We start from the raw sequence: 20,794 nt of genomic DNA, 5'->3' as shown, positions 1-20,794 counted from the left end.
TGTCTCCTAGGCAACCTGTCCAGCCTCAGGCCCGTCTCCTAGGCAACCTGTCCAGCCTCAGGCCTGTCTCCTAGGCAACCTGTTAGTGTATGACTCGGTGTAATCCACTAAAAGGCAATGGATTACAATACAGATGTATTGTAATGCATTGCAGAGGGGATCAGACATCTAAAAGTTAAAGTTCCAGAGTGGGACAGAAATAAAGTATAAAAAAAAAAAGCAAAAAAAAAGGGTTTTCAATAAAAAAAATTACGTTTCAAGTAAAAAAAAGAAAAAAACGCCCCTTTCCCCAGATTTCATAATTAGGAAAAAAAAGGAAAAACACACATATTAGGTATCGCCGTGTCCGTAACAACCGGCTCTATCACTTGATCCACCCCGTCCGATAAACACCACAAAAAAATAAAAACTGTGTCAAAAAAAGCTATTATTGTCATCTTACATCACAAAAAGTGCAACACCAAGCGATCAAAAAAGCAGATGTCGAACAAAATGATGCCAATAAAACCGTCACCTCATCCTGAAAAAAATTAGACCCTACATAAGAAAATCGCTCAAAAAATAAAAAACTATAGCTCTCAGAACATGGAGACACTAAAACATCATTATTTTCTTTCAAATATGCTATTATTGTGTTAAAGTGAAATAAAAAAAAAGAAAGTAGGTATCGCCGCATCCGTAACAACCAGCTCTATAAAAATATCCCATGACCTAACCCCTCAGGTGAACACCGTAAAAAAAAATGAAATAAAAACTGTGTCGAAAAAAGCCATTTTTGTCACCTTACATCACAAAAAGTGCAACACCAAGCGATCAAAAAGGCGTATGTCTAACAAAATGGTACCAATAAAACCGTCACCCATCCGGGCGTGAAAATCGCACCGCATCCGCATTTGCTTGCGATTTTCACGCAGCCCCTTTCACTTCTATGGGGCCTGCGTTACGTGAAAAACGCTGAATATAGAGCTTGCTGCGATTTTCACGCAACGCATAAGTGATGCGTGAAAATCACCGCTCATCTGAACAGCCCCATAGAAGTGAATGGGTCCGGATTCAGTGCGGGTGCTGTGCGTTCACGTCACGCATTGCACACGCGCGGAAAACTCGCTCGTGTGAAAGAGGCCTATAGTAGACATATGGGGAATGTTAAGTAATAAATATTTTATGAGGTATCGCTTTCTGCTTTAAAAGCAGAGAAATGGAAATTTTGAAAATTGCGATTTTTTCAAATTTTGGGGTAAATTTGGGATTTTTTCATAAATAAAGGTAAAATATATTGACTCAAATTTATGACTGTGATGAAGTACAATGTGTCACGAGAAAACAATCTCTGAATGGCTTGGATAAGTAAAAGTGTTCCAGAGGTATTACCACATAAAGTGACACATGTCAGATTTGCAAAAAATGAACTGGGCAGAAGGGCGAAAACTGGGCGAAAACTGGGCGAAAACTGGCCCGAGGTAGAAGGGGTTAGGAAAGGTTAAAAAAAATTGTTTTTAAAAATATAAAACAATTAAAAAAAAATAATTCAAATCAGCCCCCTTTCCTGATAATAAATATAGATTATCGGCATCGCCGTGTCCCAAAATGTCTGTACTAGCAAAATATAAATGTATTTATCCTGTATGGCGAACGCCGTCATGGAAAAAAGAATCTACCGTAAATACTTAGATTAATTAAAAAGTGATCAAAAACTCATATACGCTCCAAAATGGAATTGTTCCACAAAAAAAATGAGCCATCACACAGCTCCATGGACGGAAATATAAAAAAGGTTTAGGGTCAGATGGAGATGAAAAGAATATATATTTTTTTTTTTTATTTATTTATTATTTGTATTATTTTTTATTTTTTTTATATATTTTTTTGTATTAAAACAAAAGAAAAACTATACATATGTGGTATCGCTGTAATCGTACTGACCTGGAAAATGAAGAGAATAGATCCTTTTTACTGTGTAGTGAAAGCCGTACAAGTGACACCCATAAAACTGTGGCGGAATTGCGTTTCCACCCCATTTGGATTTTTTTTTGCAGCTTTCCAATACATTATATGCAAGAGTAAATGGTGCTGAAAAAAATAAAATAAGTCCTCATGCGTGAAGAAAAAAAAAAAAAAAACGTTAAATGGGATAAAGAACCACTTTACTTTGTCATTTATGTGTACTGTCCCTTTCGGATTTACACCCGCCCGCAGTGACGACCTCCTGCCGCTAGTCGGCGTGGTGCAGTTAGCACTTCGGCCCGTAGCTGGCGCACTGCTGTTGCCGGCGCTCTGGCTACACGAAAACTCCATCTCTTTGATCGCAGCTCTGAGTGGTAAATAGGCGGGCGGCCCGGCCGTGACGTCAGAGGAGGGTGTGGCCGGGAGATTTGAACGCTGGCGCGGTCGGGCGGACTCTGCCGTTGTCATGTTGGGCAGACTGCCGCAGAACCTCTTGGACGAGGAGGAGACCGACAGCTCCCAGGACCGGGGCTACATGAAGGACGTGAAGCAGGGTAAGGAACTAGTCTCGTCAACGTCTGGCAGATCGGGAGAACTACAAGTCCCAGTCACTCCTGTCAGTCTCTGCTCGAGCTCACTGGCACTTGTGGCCCCCACAGCCCTGCATAGGGACTACAAGTGCCAGCAATCCCTAGTGGAGGCTCCTATGGCGACTGGCACAGCTGTTGTCTCAGCTGGAGAGGGGCCTCTAAGAACTACAAGTCCCAGCATGGCTATGGGACTGTGTTACAGTGCTGCAGGGTGGGGAGGCGATTGTCAGCTTCTGGATGTAATCAGTGTTTCCATTCACTGGTGGCAAGCAGAAGTCTTGACACTAGTGACTGAGGTACGGAGACAGTCTACTAGAAAGTTGTTGTCATGACGTGCGGTGGTCTGTGTGGCTGGGCGGAGATCAGCGGCGGTCTGTGTGGCTGGGCGGAGATCAGCGGCGGTCTGTGTGGCTGGGCGGAGATCAGCGGCGGTCTGTGTGGCTGGGCGGAGATCAGCGGCGGTCTGTGTGGCTGGGCGGAGATCAGCGGCGGTCTGTGTGGCTGGGCGGAGATCAGCGGCGGTCTGTGTGGCTGGGCGGAGATCAGCGGCGGTCTGTGTGGCTGGGCGGAGATCAGCGGCGGTCTGTGTGGCCGTGGCTGGGCGGAGATCAGGGGCGGCTCTGTGTGGCCGTGGCTGGGCGGAGAACAGGGGCGCTCTGTGTGGCCGTGGCCGGGCGGAGAACAGGGGCGCTCTGTGTGGCCGTGGCTGGGCGGAGAACAGGGGCGCTCTGTGTGGCCGTGGCTGGGCGGAGAACAGGGGCGCTCTGTGTGGCCGTGGCTGGGCGGAGAACAGGGGCGCTCTGTGTGGCCGTGGCTGGGCGGAGAACAGGGGCGCTCTGTGTGGCCGTGGCTGGGCGGAGAACAGGTGCACCTGTAGGGAATGACACGGCTGCAGCTGAAGTCCATATCTGGTCATAGCCACGTTCTTAGAGGACACGCCCCCACACTGACAGTCTCTGACAGAAGTCAGATTTAAAGGGGCCACGGCACTATAATGAATGTCGTAGTGGCTGTAACTGCCGTATACATCTCCAGTGACTGACGTGAGCCGCACCTGGTAGTGACCGGCAGAGGGATTTTCTTACCGCACGCGTCACATCCATCTTCCTGTCACTTCAGGGTTAAACACTCCCAGAATTCCCAGCATTCTCTGCCGCCTGAGACCTGTGTCCAGTGATCTCCTGACCATAACAGGCTCTGTAGCTTTAGGAGCACAGCTGTCAATCACCTGGCAGCCCCGCCCCTGCTGAGCGCTGCACACTGGGGGAACACTTGGGACCCGAGGAGCCGTCCTATAGGACACAATTCTCACTTGTCCTGTTTTTCTCCAGTCTTGTTTCAGGAGGATGAGGACAGTGACTACGGCAGCCACAAGAAACTCGGCAAGGTATCTCCGCAACGTGTCCGAGCTGGGAACGTCCTGCTCCCGGACGTCTTCCAGACCGGCAACCTCCTCTTCTACGAAAGGTTCGAGGCCTACAAGGATTATGTGCTGGGTGAGTACTGACTGAAGCTTAAAGGGGTAGTCTCACTTCAGCAAGTGGCGTTAATCGTGCCCGTTTCCATGGTTACGACCACCCTTTGGTCATGTTTGTTCGTTATTGGGAAAGGCTCCGGTCTCTGGTGGATGGGACTGTTGGACTGTGTATAAGCCGGCTTTTTTTTCCTACAGTGTGCAAGCATGACCACCACTGCTGGATTGCAGGGTGGTCGTAACCATAGAAACCAGCAGTGTATAATGTAGTGGAAAAATGAATCCAGACAGTAAAGGAGGCAATATGGACAATCGCAGTACATTAGTAAGTGCCTTGTATTACCTCTCTCTACCTGATGAATTCAATTTCTTGAAGTGAGAGAAGCCCTTTAAAGGGATTCTGTCATCAGATTTGTGCCCTATAAGCTAAACATATGGCCATGTCGGTGCTAATCACATGAATCCTAAACTGCCCTTATTAAACCGGCTTGTGGCTCTATTAGCCCAAAAAACAGGTTTTTATAAGCTGTCACTCACCTACCTAAGGTGCCCAAGGGGTTTTGTGTTAATCCAGGATGCCCGCCTGCACCCCTCGCCGTCTGGTGCCCAGCGCCGCCTTCCTCACCTCAGCGCCCCCTCCTCAATCCACCCGTCCCTCTGCCAGATCCTGCGCTTGCGCACTAGGCTCAGCCTGATGCGCCGCGGACTCCTGGCAGCTGCTTCATTGAGCGAAGTGCGCATGCGCATCAGGCCGGCGCATGCGCACTTCGCTCAATGAAGCAGCTGCCAGGAGTCCGCGGCGCATCAGGCTGAGCCTAGTGCGCAAGCGCAGGCGCAGGATCTGGCAGAGGGACGGGTGGATTGAGGAGGCGGCGGTTTAATAAGGGCAGTTTAGGATTCATGTTATTAGCACCGACATGGCCATATGTTTAGCTTATAGGGCACAAATCTGATGACAGAATCCCTTTAAAGGGCTATTCTGCCAGTTGGTTATCTCTGTCAGTCCCATAGACATTGATTTCGATACCATAAAGTATTGCAATACTCTGCCACGCGAAAAGAATAAAACGCCCAAAAATCCGTGTGCATTCTGCATTTTGTGGAACGTCCGGCCCATAATAGAACAGTCCTATCTTATTTTTTTTTTTGGGGGGGGGGGGGGGGGTGACAAAAAATGGTGAATTGTGCTGTTTTTATTTTTTTATCTGTGACGACGTTCACTGCATAGGAAATATTTTGATAATTTTTTTTAATAGTTTGGACTTTTTTCGGACATGGCGATACATAATTTTTTTTAAATTTTTATTTATATATTCTATATGTAAAATTGGGAAAGGGGGTAATTGAAACTTTTTAAATATTTTGGATTTTTTATTTAATTTAACTTTTTTGGGATCTTTTCATCCCCCGTCCTATTCACCCTGATAGAGCTCTAGGACCTCACACTCTCCCTGCTGCCCTGTGCAAATGTAGGCTGTGGGTACCGGCGGTATCAGGGCGATGAGATCCCCATCAATTAGCCCCTGGGGTTCGTCAGATCGCCGCACGTTGTCATAGAGGCCGAGTATGTGACACCGCCGGCACCTGCAGCCTACATTTATAGTAATGGTTTAATTATATTCATCGTGGAGGCGCAGAGGCACCAGCCCCCCCTCCTCCTCCTCCTCCTCAGTGCTATCTTTTCATTGGTGGCGGGGAGGGACTCTGAGCTGAGAGCCGCGCGCGGCATGTACTCTAACTGATACTAGGCTGCGCAGTAGTGCAGACACATTAGTAAATCTGGGCCGCTGCGTTTTGCGTCAGTAACGCCTTGGTGGCACAACCCCTTTAAGCAGGGTAGTGATGTAACTCTTCATGATTCCTTAACAGGTGACTGTAAACCCCTGGAGGTGGGGGAGTTCATAGCGGAGTACCTGGAGCAAGCCCTGCTACCCTGCGGCTGGAAGGCAGTATGGCACACCGACATCTTCCAAGTTCTCGTGGAGGTTTGTGAGATTCTTTTTATTTAAAGGGATTGTCCAGTCTTGTGTGTTTATGGAAGCATCCAAATTCATATATCGCCCCGAACTGGGTGAGAGACTAAGGTAGACACTGTGGCGCGCCGCTCACCTCCCAAACTGTGGCGCGCCGCTCACCTCCCAAACTGTGGCGCGCCGCTCACCTCCCAAACTGTGGCGCGCCGCTCACCTCCCAAACTGTGGCGCGCCGCTCACCTCCCAAACTGTGGCGCGCCGCTCACCTCCCAAACTGTGGCCGTGTGCATGAGGCCTTACACTGTAACGATGTCCACAGTTTGGGAGGTGAGCGGCGCTCCACTCCCAAACTGTGGACATCGTTACAGTGTAAGGCCTCATGCACACGGCCGCAGTTTTGGCAGCTTTGGATGCGGAACCGTTCACTTCAATGGGGCCGCAAAAGAGGCGGACAGCACTCCGTGTGCCGTCCGCATCCGTTGCTCCGTTCCGTGGCCCCGCAAAAAAAAATATAACATGTCCTATTCTTGTCTGCGCTTTGCGGACAAGAATAGGCAGTTATATTAAAGGCTGTCCGTGCCATTCCGCAAATTGCAGAACGCACACGGATGCCATCCGTGTTTAGTGGATCTGCGGACAGCAGAACACAACGGTCGCGTGCATGTAGCCTAACATCACTGATCATCTCTCCCAGCCCGCACGTTTCCCCTCCCCTTCATCCCACCACCCCCACACTAATACAGAACGATCCCTAAACTTAGCAAAGAGGGGAATACAATTACACCCCCCCCCCCCTCCGCTCTGTAAAAAACCCAACACAGGAACTACCTGCGCAAGCCGCCTGTCAGCCGGGATATCACACACATAACGGAGCGATCGCTGCACCCCCCCCCCCCCCCAAATAAAATAAAGGCAACAGATCTTTCTACCAAAGTACATAAATATTGATTGATTAATTTGCCTAATCATTGACCCATTTATACAGCGCAGCAGAGCTGATCGCCCCCCTCTCCCCGTACACGGAGCAGCCTCCCTGGCATCTGCCGTCCTGCCCACCGTACAGGGCAGCCGCTGTCCACACAAAGTACCGGGCACTTGTGGTCACTGCAGACCCAGCTCTGACGGCCTCCTACCTGTGGAGGTGGCAGCGATAGCCTTCATGCCTCCACTCGCCAGGTCCTCTCGGACTCTTTACCGCCCTGATGATTAGTCAGACCGCTTTATGAGCGCTCTGTCCGATCAGATGCAGTCGGGGGTCTGCTGGGTCCCCCTGACTGCAGAATATAAGGCCCAGGTCATCTGGTAATCATTGTATAATCAAGTTCTGCAACATTTTGAATATGTTTCTTTTGTGCTTCAGTTCCTCACCAAATGAAAGAGCTCTGCTAGCTCTCAGTGAATGGTGACATTCTTGTTTCCATTCAGAGGCTGAAAACCTGTAAAGAGCTTGTTCTACTGTCAGACAGCTGATGTGTTGTTGCAGTGTATAAATCAAGCGCTAGATACATTTACAGCATCAATCTCCTTCTCTTGCACGAATATTGATACATTGTAACCAGGGTTTTTCTAAGAGCAAGCAGAGATCTTGAAAGCAATGATGGCCCGGAGCAGAAAGTTGCAAAAAAGAGAGGGAATTCCACTAAAGAACATTTATTACCAATTCACAGGATCAACCGCTGGGGCCCCTAGCGATCCTGAGAACAGGGGTCCTCTGTGTGAATGGACTGGTGGGGGGGGGGGGGGTACATTTGTGACCGATGCTCCATTCACTTCTATGGGATTGATGGAGATCGCCGAGCGCTGTACTTGGTCAGTCTTATAGAAGTGAATGGAGTGGTGGTCACGTTCCCGCCTCCACTCCGTTCACACAGGAGCTCTGGGACCCCCCCTGTTTTGGGATCACTGATCGGCCAAGTGGTCGGACCCCCCAGCAGTGATACTTTTATGTTACATTTATGACACTGTAAATCCCTTTCAATTTCAAGTTTTACTTAGGGCTCACTCACACGACCGTATTTGTGTCCGCATCCGGATGCGTTCACTTCAACGGGGCCACAAAAGATGCGGACAGCACATACTGTCCGTACTTCTGTTCCGTGGCCTCTCCAAAAAATAAGATGGCGCATGTCCTATTCTTGGCACGAATAAGGATTTCTATGATGGGGCGTACCGCATTTTGCAGGTATCCGTGTTTTGCAGTTCCGCAACTTGCGGAGCGGAGAACCCATGCTGTCATCTCATCGAGCCCTTTCTCTGACCTCGGCAGGTGACGGAGGTGTCCTGCTCCAGCCGGAAGGCGGTGGTCCAGCCGTGTGAGCCCTTCTTGTGCGAGTGCTTCGTGGAATGCGTTAATGAACAGAGCATCCGCGACCTGCTGGAGGTGAAGGAGCAGACGGTTCCTCTCCAGGAGCTCCACTTGGTGTTCGATGATTCGCCGGAGTATGCCCAGACTGCGATGGCTATAGAACATGTCAGGTTGGTGACGAGAAACCTTTAACTTGCGTACGGACGAGTCCGGTACATTGATCGCAACGTATACTCCTTGCCGCTGACTCCTCCATAAAGGCAATGCTCAGCTCTGCAACCAAACTAAATGAGGAATGAAGCAACTTCACCGTAGGTCTTACATTTCCTATTGTTTTCTGTCTACAGCTCCCCTGCAGGTTGTGTGTCTCCATGGTAACAGACTACAAAGTCTGAGTAGTCTGACCCTGGAGTCTCGTACTTTATTCTGTTTGTAGTTCTGGTAGATTAGCCAGAAGTAGAGGACGGACAGAAGGAAATATGGCTGTGGGCTCAGACTACAGTGTTTGTTGTCTGTTACCATGGAGATGCATAGACTGCAGATGAGCGGTAGGAACGGACCTACAGGACATTGTTAATTGTAAAGTTACTCCTTTTTCATTTTATATGCATTACAGGGAATGTGATGGGGTTTATCCAAGATTAGGAAAATATGGCTGCTCCCATGGGTTGTGTGTGGTATGGCAACTCCACTGCCTTGAAGTGAATGTGGCTGAGTCGCAGTACCACACACAGCCTGTGGACAGGTGTGGCACTGTTTTTTGGGGGGAAAAAAAGCAACCATGTTTGTATTAATCTGAACAACCCCTTTAATTCCTTTTATAGCTTTAGTAGTTCTGGTAATTGGAGTCTATCAGGACTTTGCTTTTCCTGCGGTGCTCTTGATAGCTAGCGTATGTGGCTGCATGTAACTGTCCATGCCTTCTCCATTGCAGATTCTTCTACCAGAACATCTGGCGTTCCTGGGATGACGAGGAAGAGGATTATTTTGATTATTTCACGAGATTCGCTGAACCTCGGTTACGCCTGTAAGGACCGCACGGAGGGGTACAGAATGAGAGGGTGTTATCTGTGTGTTTGATCACTTAAATGGGTTCTACAGTTTCTTTTAACTGATGATCTATCCTCTGATTAGATCAGCTTCTGATCGGCGGGGGTCCGACACCCGGGACCCCCGACGATCAGCTGTTTGAGAAGGCGGCGGCGCTCCAGCAGCGCCAAGGCCTTCTCACTGTTTACCGCAGGCCCAGTGACGTCACGACTAGTATCAAGTGGCCTGGGCGCGGCTAAGCTCTGTTCACTTGAATGGAGCATAGCCCCGCCCAGGCCAGTGATACTAGTCGTGATGTCACTGGCCCTGCGGTAAACGGTGAGAAGGGTGTCTGAACCCCGCCGATCAGAAGCTGATGATCTATCCAGAGGATAGATCATCAGTTTAAACAAAGTGGAGAACCCCTTTTAAGGTCCCCCCTCTCTTTTTTTTTTTTTTTTTTTTTTTTTAAGATATTATGACATTTTGGAAGATCGGATCCCATCATTGCTGGTGTTGGAATATCAATCCCTCCTGACTCGCTGTGAACAAGTTTACTCCCAGTTCAGCAATCTCCGGAACACATTATCCAACAGGGACTCTGACTCAGACTGCGAGCTGGACAACGTCTCCATGGTAGAAGGCATGAAGATGGACAGCGATTTGGAGAATTTGAAGAGGAAACTGAAACTCATTGAGAACCCCCTCCTGAGGTATTGGCGCTAACTGCTGAGTGGCTCTCCCTGGTGGCTGAGCTGGTGGACCTCACACACACTCATGGTGCCTTCTGTTGTATTTGTAGGTATCTCTTCTGTTATCAGAAAAGTTCAGAGTCTTGTAGCTTGAAAAAGAAAGGCCCTCGACCTACAGGAGAATGTATCATTCATGTTGTATCTACAAGTATGTCCATTGAAACGTTGACCAGTTTGACCAGGGATCGTCTGATGCCACAGTCTTGTAACCAAAGTCAGGAAATTCAGGTAAGATTCCAATTGGCCTACTTTGGGCTACACACTTGCGGTAGTCTTTTCCGGCATGCTGTTCCGGCGGGGGAACAGCCTGCCGGATCCGTGCTACTGCAAGTCCACTATGCCGCCGGAAGTCCGCTCCGGCCCCATCCGCTATATTGCCGAGGGGCGGCTGGACGAAAATTGCAGCACGCTGCGGCTTTTGTCCGGCCGCCTCTCTTCTTGTTTGCATCCTGTGGCCGGACCTCCGGCCCACCCCCATTATAGTGAATGGGGCCGGAGCAAACCTATGGTGGACTTGTGGTAGCACAGATCCGGCAGGCTGTTCCCCCGCTGGAACAGCCTGCCGGAAAAGGCTACCGCAAGTTTGAAAGTTGCCTTATAGGGTTTTTATATTAAAGTACCTAAATCTTCCAGAATGCTCACCAGGTGAAGCCATAATAGCTGGAAAATAGTTACTTTTATTTTTAATGATCTTGCCCAGTTCTTTGCTGCACCTTTGTTTGGATGCTACTAGGGCTTACTGTGGGCTTCATTACCAATGTAAAGGACTACAGATCCAATGGTTACTCTCTTAAAGACTTTACTACAAGGTATAAGGTGGTGCTGTAATTAGTCAGTGTCTTTACTCTGCTGCTCTTTCACCTACTCTACACTGTCTGCTGCCAAACATGGGAAACAGATTGCCTCCAGAGATGGGGAAGAGATCTTCCTTCTTGGAATTTTTTACCATGACTAAAACATTGATGGACTATCCTTAAAGGGGTATTCTCATCTTCCCTTTTCATACTTACCTTCCTTGAGCGCAACGTTCACTTCCTGGATTCTTCTCCCGGCCGGGCCGCGCTTGGGCAGAAGACTGAAGATTTTCTCCCGGTCGGGCCACGCAATGTCCTGAACGCGCACTCTGCCGCCGTGCATGCGCCATGGTGACTTATTCCTGGCCTGTATAGTACAGAGCCGGCGTGCGCGTTCGCGGCTCTGTACTATACTGGCCAGGAAGAAGTCATCATGGCGCGTGCACGTTAGGACATTGCCCGGCTGGGGGAGAGAATCTTCAGTCTTCTGCGCAAGCGCGGCCCGGCGGCATTCGACAGGAGAGGTGGCCGTAACCTAGGGGAGACCAAAGACAACATCAGGTAAGAGGGGACTTATTTTCTAATAAAGGGTGGGAATTGGCTAATAACATGTATTTAGAAAAATTATGACTGTCAAATCATTAACCGATTTAACAGTAATCATTAAGATGAGAATACCCCTTTTAAGCCATCATTGTTTGAATATTAGTGGTCCAAGCCCCACTGATCATCAGTCTATTTGTGGCTAGATATTTTGCCCAACATCCACGACCCAATCCTCCTATGAATTTATATGACGTATGGCTGCATGAGCACCAGACCCCCACATTTCTCAACAGCTGAGGCCACTGTAGCTAAAAGTAGATCATGCTCACTTCTTTGCTGCACCTTTGTTTTGATGCTGCCAGGGCTTGCTGTTGATGGCATTACCATTGTAAAGGGCTACAGTTCCCATGGTTCGTCTCTTCTCTCAGACATTGCTTCTATTTAGAGCTGTTTTCCCAGCTAGACAGTTCACCTTACATCCCAATTAATTTGTATGAGAGTGAGTGCAGGCCCCAACATACATTATTATACCATGTAATGTACTATGCATAAAAATATAAAAAGGTTGTGGTGAGACAAACCCTTTAGGTTACTAGTAACGCTGCCATCATCACAAGAGCCAATGCACGCATAATGTTCAGTAGATCTGGTCGAGTTCACCTACCTAGTACAGAAATGTGAGCGTTGATATTTTTCTTCTTTTCTCAGTTCCATAAAGATATCCTGGAGGCTGTGAATGCATGCTATGATGGAGATTTGGTCTTGGTCTGTCCCGGCCAATACGTTGTATACGGTCAGATCTGCATTGCGGACTCTATACATATAGAAGGTAATAACACGTGGTCCTTTTGATGGGATGAGATTGGCACTTATCAGCAGGGAGCAGTCAGCGCACTCTCGTATGGTCAGCGAGACTCTCTACAATCCCTAGAAGGGGCCAGATCTATGGCCCTCTGTCCTGTGGTTATTTAATGGGGCTTTCCTAATTACCTTTTGCCTTTTCCAGGTTATGGCATGCCGGATGACATCATCATAGAAAAAAATGGGAAAGGAGACAAGTTTGTGGAGTGTGCCGGGGCCTTTGTGAAAATTTCCAACATGAAGATCATCCAGCACAATGCAGTGGAAGGCATAGTCAGTAAGTGCACGGAGCCTCACGGGCGACATGCCAGCCAATGGGCCGCGACAAGGACGAGCCGTCCTAGCATCACCCGCGATGCTAGGAAGGCTAGTCCCCGTCGTGGCCTGCTATTGGCTCCATCCTTCCCCCATAAGCGACGTGGGAAAGTCAGTGTATGGAATCTGATCATTAGTGCAACCCTGTGCTTTAAAGGCGTTGTTAGGTTTCATGATATTGATGTCCGATCCTCAGGATAGGTCATCGGTATCAGATTGGTGGTTGTCCGACTCTAAATGCTGTTTGTAGGGGCCGTGGTGCAGGGTAATTACAGCTTTTTCTTCCAATTCCTCGAATGAGAGCGGAAACCTTAATCGTACACTAGCACCATCGCCTCCTTCAAGCAGCTGATCGGCAGAGGTGCCAAGAGTCAGATCCCCACCGATCTGGTATTGATGACCTATCCTGAGGACAGGCCATCACTTGTAAAGGAGAGGACGAATTCTTTACAATAATTTTCTGGAAACATATGTATGTATTTTTATTTTATTTTTTAAAGTGCTACAAAGGGTTAAAGTAAACTATGTTCACCCTGACTGGTTCCACAGTGCTGGTCCGGTGCCACCAGGGGTAGTGATTGGCTAACCGGCCTTTCCAGTGTGTGAAACCAGGACCAGGAAATGAGCAACGGGGACAGGACTGGTGCCGGAGTGGAGGGGACTGGGGTGCGTGTGGGTTTTATTTATAGCCCATTAAAAAAAATATTCCTCACCGAATCCCTTGCACTCTCTCTTTGCTGTGTTCCCCCGGCCCGTCCTCTGTTTGTTTGGGCTGATTTTCTTATATGTGATCCTCAGGTATCCTCGGGGGTAAGACCGAGTTGGAGAACTGCGTGTTACAATGTGACACAACTGGCATCACAGTGAAGAAATCGGCCGAACTGGTGATGAAGTATTGCGACCTCTATGGAGCCAAGGTAAAAAAAATAAACAAAAATAACAAATGGCGGCTGGGCGACGGCCCGTATACAGCGATGTTATGTGTGGTCACCACATGAGTGTATCAGAAGTCACTTGGACAGGATGAGGAAACAAAATTTTTTTTTTTTTCCAGAACTGGCACCCCCCTTGGGCCATGTCTGGTTTACAGCTTAGACCCTTCACTTAATGAACTGAGTCTTCTAATCCTGGGCAACCCTTTAAAGTGTTACTCCTCTGATACAGTAATCCTCGTCACTGGGTTACACCCTTTCTTGCCTGTATATCGGTTCACGATGTTCTTCTTTGATCCAGGGTGCCGGGGTGGAGATCTATCCCGGAAGTAACTGCAGCCTGATTGACAACGGCATTCACCACTGCAGAGATGGGATCCTCATCAAGGTATGGCCCGTCAGTCCACACAATTCTTCTACATACATGCAATCTGCTCTCCTCTGGCAAAGCCCCCCCCCCCCCCCCATGTTATAGCTGAGAAGCTGGCGATTGTGCAATACCTGGTACCTGGTCACGCTTTCTTCCCCCTCAAATAAACAACCCCATTTAAAGGGGCATTATTCTGTAACAATATAGTGCCGGGACTTGGCTCAACTTCTCCCCTGGTCATTGATTCTGAGTTGATATTGATTGAGTCTTAAAAAAAAATAAAAATCCCTGGGCACCTTGAGCATCCGCTGGCGCCTGGGCGGCATAGATGGTTTTGCATGTGATTTTAGGATTGATGTTCCTTTAAATCTTCGGTGCAAAATAGGAGCACCCATTGCCCTATATCAAGGGTTAGTATCTTGGTTTAGTTATTACATTCAGGTTGGACCTGGTGTTCCTATTTTTCAGGACTTTATCGATGAGGTGCACGATCTTCCCAAAATCACACTTGAAAATAACGTCATCCATAACAACGAGGGCTATGCTGTTCTGCTGGTGAAGCCGGGGGCTGTAACGGATGGACTCAGGCCAGAGACCGGGCAGGAGGGTGAGTTCCAATTAGCCAGTCTGCTTTTTTTGGGGGGAGGGTTTACATATCGGGGCTCGTTCACACACTCGGAGTGGTAATTACCGCGTTGGGGGGAGGCGGGGGGGGCTTGGCGCAGGACCCATTTCTAATCTTGTGTAACCACTCTACGATCAAGCCCCCCGGGGACAGGAAACCATGTAAGTGCGTTCTGTTCTGTGATGTGGACTATGTTGGGTCTATATCATAGTTCTAACCAGATTTCATTCCCCCCCAGCTACCAATATGGATGCTAATCTAGTGGAAGATAACGGATCTTCGGATGTGATACAGCAGGAATCTGAGGAGGTGGTGCACCCAGAGGATGAGGATAACCAGCCCCCAGTATCGTCTGAGCTGGTGCCAGAAGGTGACGCCGACCTCCTCCCCGCAGACGTAGATCACAGCGCAAGCGACTACTGCATCGCCAGCGAAGATGTGGACGGGAACCAGGCCATTGTGTCTGAACTGACCGCAAACTGCCGGAGGAAGACCATGATCCACAAGAAAAGACTCAGCACCCTGGGGATCACCAAAGCCGAGGACGAGCAGATCATGTCCCAGGAGATGTTCGTCTCCATCGCCAATAACCAGTTTAAGCGCAACGGGAAGGGAAGCTTCGGGACGTTCCTCTTTTAAGCCGAGCTCCTGACCGCCGCGCGCCTGATTCTCACTGGCCGATCTCAGTTACCCTATTTAAATGACTTCAATTGCACATTGTACATATGACTGTTTCTTACTGCATTTTGCACCGTGTTCTTTGTAAGCGCTCATCTGCCCTTATACTGGGAGCACTGGGAATAGTGGAAGCTTCACACAGGCGGTTGACTGATTTGGACAATCCCTGTTTGTTGGAAGGGCCCCTTCAAAATTCATCTGCTTTCTGCTGAGATCCCCATTGATCAGCCGCAGTCTGCCTTCATGTTCCCTGCAGCACCCCCACAGGAGAAAACGAGCATTACATGCTGTGTCTAGAAATGAATGGGATTGAGGTGTGATGTGCAGATGTGATCGGTCCCCCATTCCTTACACTGCTGGCTGAATTATGAAACCTGTTTTATATTGCCATATTTTTGTTTTAATTTTATAAAAGTTATACAAAATTTTACAGATTTTTTTTTCCCAGTTTTCATGAGAATTTTCTTCCAAATAGGCAGTAGGGGAGGGGTGCCACCCCCACGCTGCTGGTAAATAAGAATATTTATTATAATATTTAGCTCCTTTAAAGGCCCTGTCTGTGTGCCAGACTTCAGTATAGAGGCAGATATTGTAAGCCTATAGCGCTTGCGCTGTGCAATATTCCTCGATCCTCACAGCATATTAATCAATGACTAGAGTTTGCCAGGTTCAGTCTTTTATAATCACGGTTGTGTGAAAGCTGCTGCAACTTTGTGACATGCATAGTTGATACAAAGTATCTTTTTTAAGGAGCTCTGCTTGCTGGCAGTGAACGGGACCATTCTTCTTTACAGCCAGAGAGTGAAAACAATCCATATTGAGTCATGTAACACAGTTGAGGGTTGGTAACAATTTATCAGATTGTATACATTGTAACAAACTTCTAATGTGTGAGCAGTACTCGGTCAGATAAGAGAGAATATTCCTTGACAGGAAGCAGTGATCTTACATGGTGAAGAGATCCTGTGAAGGACTTGAGGTCTGTGACGTTCCAGCTTTGCACTTTGTCTCCACCCGTCCTGTATTTTATACATGTCTCTTGTCCGATCAGGTGATGTATCGGCAGGATTCCCTTTTTTGCCCTTGGGTACAGCACCTGCTCGCTCTGTATTTAAAGCTACGGTATCTTCAGTAAATAAAATGAGTGTCCGTGTAGATTTTTTATTAATGGCGTGTATGTGTGTTAAAGTCTTTGTGTCTCCTAACCACAACGACAGGCTTCCTCCTGCACACAGCAATCATGGGTTCTGTATGTCCGGCTATGGAACCGCAGCGCGTCAGGACGAAGACCATAGAAAACCTGGGGGTGGCGGTAAAATGTGCACTAAGTGTATGTGCAGTTACTACATTTATATATGTAACAAATCTAAATGAAAGGTTCAGCTACTCTAGAGCTGCGCTCCCAACTGTATTGGTTGTGATTGGAAACAATCAGCAAGCTTGTCGGGCACGCCCCTAATAGAGCAGCGCTGTGAATTGGCATGCTGGAAGTTGTAGTTTCGCAACAGCTGGAGAGCCACAGGTTGGCCAGCCCTGCTCTAAAGCCTGCAGATTAGTGAGTGCAGCTCTGAGGTATAATACAGAATGTAACTCCAGGATCCGTACAGGATAAGTAATGTATGTACACAGTGACTGCACCAGCAGAATAGTGAGTGCAGCTCTGAGGTATAATACAGGATGTAACTCCAGGATCAGTACAGGATAAGTAATGTATGTACACAGTGACTGCACCAGCAGAATAGTGAGTGCAGCTCTGAGGTATAATACAGGATGTAACTCAGGATCAGTACAGGATAAGTAATGTATGTACGCAGTGACTGCACCAGCAGAATAGTGAGTGCAGCTCTGGAGCATAATACAGGATGTAACTCAGGATCAGTACCGGATAAGTAATGTATGTACACAGTGACTGCACCAGCAGCATAGTGAGTGCAGCTCTGGAGTATAATACAGGATGTAACTCAGGATCAGTACAGGATAAGTAATGTATGTACACAGTGACTGCACCAGCAGAATAGTGAGTGCAGCTCTGGAGTATAATACAGGATGTAACTCAGGATCAGTACAGGATAAGTAATGTATGTACACAGTGACTGCACCAGCAGAATAGTGAGTGCAGCTCTGGAGAATAATACAGGATGTAACTCAGGATCAGTACAGGATAAGTAATGTATGTACACAGTGACTGCACCAGCAGAATAGTGAGTGCAGCTCTGGAGTATAATACAGGATGTAACTCAGGATCAGTACAGGATAAGTAATGTATGTACACAGTGACTCCACCAGCAGAATAGTGAGTGCAGCTCTGGAGAATAATACAGGATGTAACTCAGGATCAGTACAGGATAAGTAATGTATGTACACAGTGACTGCACCAGCAGAATAGTGAGTGCAGCTCTGGAGCATAATACAGGATGTAACTCAGGATCAGTACCGGATAAGTAATGTATGTACACAGTGACTGCACCAGCAGAATAGTGAGTGCAGCTCTGGAGTATATTACAGGGTAAGTGATGTAGATCGGATGCAAAGTAAATTTCATCATTTGCATGTGGTCTTGGTACAGATTTCCTCCTCCGGCCCGGTGTACGTGGCTCCCCGGCTGTAAGGTGCGGTATAAATCTCATTTTGCTCTGACTGAAATGATTTCACTAATGTTCAATTAGTGAAGCTGTTGTATTGATAAAGCAGTAAAACGCTGCAGTACTTAATTATGGACGTCTCTGAGTATTCGCAGAGCTGGACTGCTGGCTGGGTGGCTTCAGCCATGTTAAGGAAATCTCACCAGGAAGTCCACGGTTAGGCCTCATGCACACGACTGTTCTTGTTTTGTGGTCCGTTTTTCACGGATCCGTTGTTCCATATCGGAGTCCCCCCCATCTGATTTAAGTCCTCTTCCGTTCTGTTATTCCGCAAAACAAATCCGTATGTGATCTGTTTTTTGCGGATCGGAAACAGTAACTTATTAATCACCAAACACATGAGCAATATGGGCTGGGCATAGCATTTCTACAGTATGGCTCCGCAAAATACGGATGTGTTCCATCTGTGTTCCGTATTTTTTGCAGACCCTTTGACTTGAATGGGGCCTCGGACCGTGATTTGCGGACAATAGGACATGCACTACTTTTTTGCGGAATGGAAATACGGAAACGGAATGCACGCGGAGTACCTTCCGTTGTTTTTGCGGAGCCATTGAAGTGAATGGTTCCGCATACGGTCCGCAAAAAGAACAGAAGCGGAAAGAAACTACGTTCGTGTGCATGATCCCTTAGGCTGGGTTTACATGTTCAGGTTTTTCGATGCAGTTTTTGAAGCCATGGAAAGGCAGAGTCTTACGTTTGGAATCTCTTGGCTTTACCTGTCAAAAACTACATAAAATTTTTTTCTGAAATAGCCTAAAACCAGGTACAGTGCCTTGTTGGGCTCAGCTTGTATCACATCAGCGTTCAGCAGATCCGGTAGACTGTTCTGGCTGGGAACTGCCCGGCGGATCCGTTGCGGCCGCGCCCTGCTGGAATTCTGTCCGACCCCATTCACTACAATGGGAAACGGACCTCATTTACCAACATGTTTCATCATGATGCAAATGAGTAGTTAAAGGGGTTGTCTGGGTTCAGAGCCCTTGCCCTACGCGATCTAGCGCAGGGCAAGGCAGCGCATCGGACCATGAGAGCAGGGGGGCTTCCTGGGTGAACATCAGGGGGGCTGCCTGGGTGAAAATATGGGTATGTCCGGGTCCAGAGCTGAACCCCCTTTCAGTGCACAGAAGGTGGCCCTTGGGCACATAACTCCTCATTTACATATGGAAACTCAAGCAACAAATCACTAAGGCCTCACGCACACGACCGTTGTTTTGATCCGCATCCGAGCCGCAGTTTTTCAATGGGGGCCGCAAAAGATGCGGACAGCACTCCGCGTGAGTGCGAGACTGTAATAAAATACTATAATAAAAATACAAAATCCACGAATAAAGTACATTAGAAAAACTATTGTTAGGGCGGGTTCACATCACCGTTATGGATTCCGTTTTTGTTTTTCCATTATAACATGGTTATAACGGAAAATATCAGAATCCATAAGATGGAAGCCGTTAAGAGACTTTCCGTTTTGCTGTCCGTCATAATAGAAGTCTATGGGACGCATAACGGATCCGTCTGGTTTCCTGTCGACGGGCCTTGGTTTTCTGTCTTGCATAATGGAAACCAGACGGATCTGTTAGGATTGCCCATAGACTTCTATTATGACAGAAAGCAAAATGGAATCTCTCACAATGGCTTCCATTTTGACTTTCGTCTTATGGATTCCGTTATAACATTGTTATAACAGAAAACAAAAACGGAATCCATAACGGTGATGTGAACCCGGCCTTATTCTAATTTTACTCAAAAGTTTAGTCACTTTTTAATAAATTTGGTGCAGAAATGTCATTTATGTTGGCCGTCAGCATTTCTTGTCTCCCTGGGGTTTGAATAGGACGCAGGTAACACTGCCCCCTGTCTACAAAAATCTAGAAGAAAAAAACTGAAAATGCGTCAGGCGTTCATCATGTGCTGAGCGACTAGTTTGGTCTTGTCAGTGGTCGTACTGTCGTTAGATAGAGTTCTTATAGCAGCTCCTATGATGCCCCGCACAACCTGGTATTTTCTGCCATTGTCCTTGATGGACCTTTCCATCAGAATGTAGGACTGCGGGAGCCGTGTGCGCAGCGTCCCCTTATGTGCAGTCCGCGGTCAGTGACCTGGAAACTACATTCTGAGCAGACAGTTATGTTAAGAAATAATGGAATCCAATGTTCTAGGAAGATTTCTGCAAAAAGCATTGTCCTTCATCGGTCAAGGTGACTGGATCTCCAATGTCTGAAGAGCTGCTCAAGTCATGACAGATATCATCACCACAAGAAGAGGTGTTTTTTTACCAAACACCAATTCATGAGTTGTAACTGTCCCTCCCGTCATACCTCAGGCTGCCGCCTTTCGCAGGGAAAAGAAGAGCATCGGAGCATGAACTGCTCCGATGCTCGAGTCAGGGGGGCTGCCTAGGTGAAAATGGAGGAATGTCCGGGTTCAGAGCTGAACCCCTTTAATACAAACCACTTACTAATGTATTGTTATTATCCATATTGCTTCCTTTGCTGGCTGGATTCATTTTTCTATCACATTATATACTACCTGTTTCCATGGTTACAGACCACTCTGCAATCCATCAGTGGTGGTCGTGTTTGCAGAATGTAGGAAAAAGCACTAGCCTATGTGTGCTCCTATGGTCCCGGCCACCAGAGAGGCTCACGTTTTTTTTCTCTATAGTGTGCAAGCACGACCACCACTGATGGATTATAGGGTGGTCTGTAACTATGTAAATGAGCAGTGTATAATGTGATGGAAAAATGAATCCAGACAGCAAAGGAAGCAATATGGACAATCACAGTACATTAGTAAGTGGCTTGTATTAACTTTCTCTACATGATAAATGCAACTTACTGAAGTGACACAACCCCTTTAATGATTTATGCATGAGATACCGTACAAAGAGCAGGGGACGGGGAGTGATCACATTTCTGGCTTAGATTGATGGCTGTCAGTTTTGAATGTCATTCAACTCTAGGC

At 47.5% G+C, this 20,794-nt stretch overlaps 1 protein-coding gene across 1 annotated transcript; it reads left to right on the top strand.

Moving 5' to 3' along the window:
- The first annotated feature begins 2,352 nt into the window (after positions 1 to 2,352).
- On the top strand, positions 2,353 to 16,353 carry LOC122934709 (SHC SH2 domain-binding protein 1 homolog B-like). The gene is made up of 13 exons (XM_044290364.1): positions 2,353 to 2,498; positions 3,866 to 4,030; positions 5,878 to 5,993; positions 8,248 to 8,456; positions 9,221 to 9,313; positions 9,789 to 10,028; positions 10,118 to 10,295; positions 12,116 to 12,236; positions 12,414 to 12,545; positions 13,382 to 13,500; positions 13,817 to 13,903; positions 14,354 to 14,492; positions 14,749 to 16,353. Exons 1-13 carry the CDS (start codon positions 2,411 to 2,413, stop codon positions 15,147 to 15,149), a joined length of 2,088 nt encoding a protein of 695 aa, XP_044146299.1. The 5' UTR covers positions 2,353 to 2,410; the 3' UTR covers positions 15,150 to 16,353.
- Positions 16,354 to 20,794: the final 4,441 nt, after the last annotated feature.

The sequence above is a fragment of the Bufo gargarizans genome, chromosome 4, assembly GCF_014858855.1.
Source record: "Bufo gargarizans isolate SCDJY-AF-19 chromosome 4, ASM1485885v1, whole genome shotgun sequence".
NCBI lineage: Eukaryota > Metazoa > Chordata > Amphibia > Anura > Bufonidae > Bufo > Bufo gargarizans.
Note: the sequence above shows the minus strand (reverse complement) of the source record. Positions and strands in the feature narration are given on the sequence as shown.

Excerpts from the sequence above, each read along its gene's own strand:
- LOC122934709 (XM_044290364.1), top strand. The coding sequence starts at position 2,411 with ATGTTGGGCAGACTGCCGCAGAACCTCTTGGACGAGGAGGAGACCGAC. Across the intron at positions 12,546-13,381 it reads TGCAGTGGAAGGCATAGTCA|GTATCCTCGGGGGTAAGACC; the intron begins GTAAGTGCACGG and ends TGTGATCCTCAG. Across the intron at positions 13,904-14,353 it reads GAGATGGGATCCTCATCAAG|GACTTTATCGATGAGGTGCA; the intron begins GTATGGCCCGTC and ends CCTATTTTTCAG.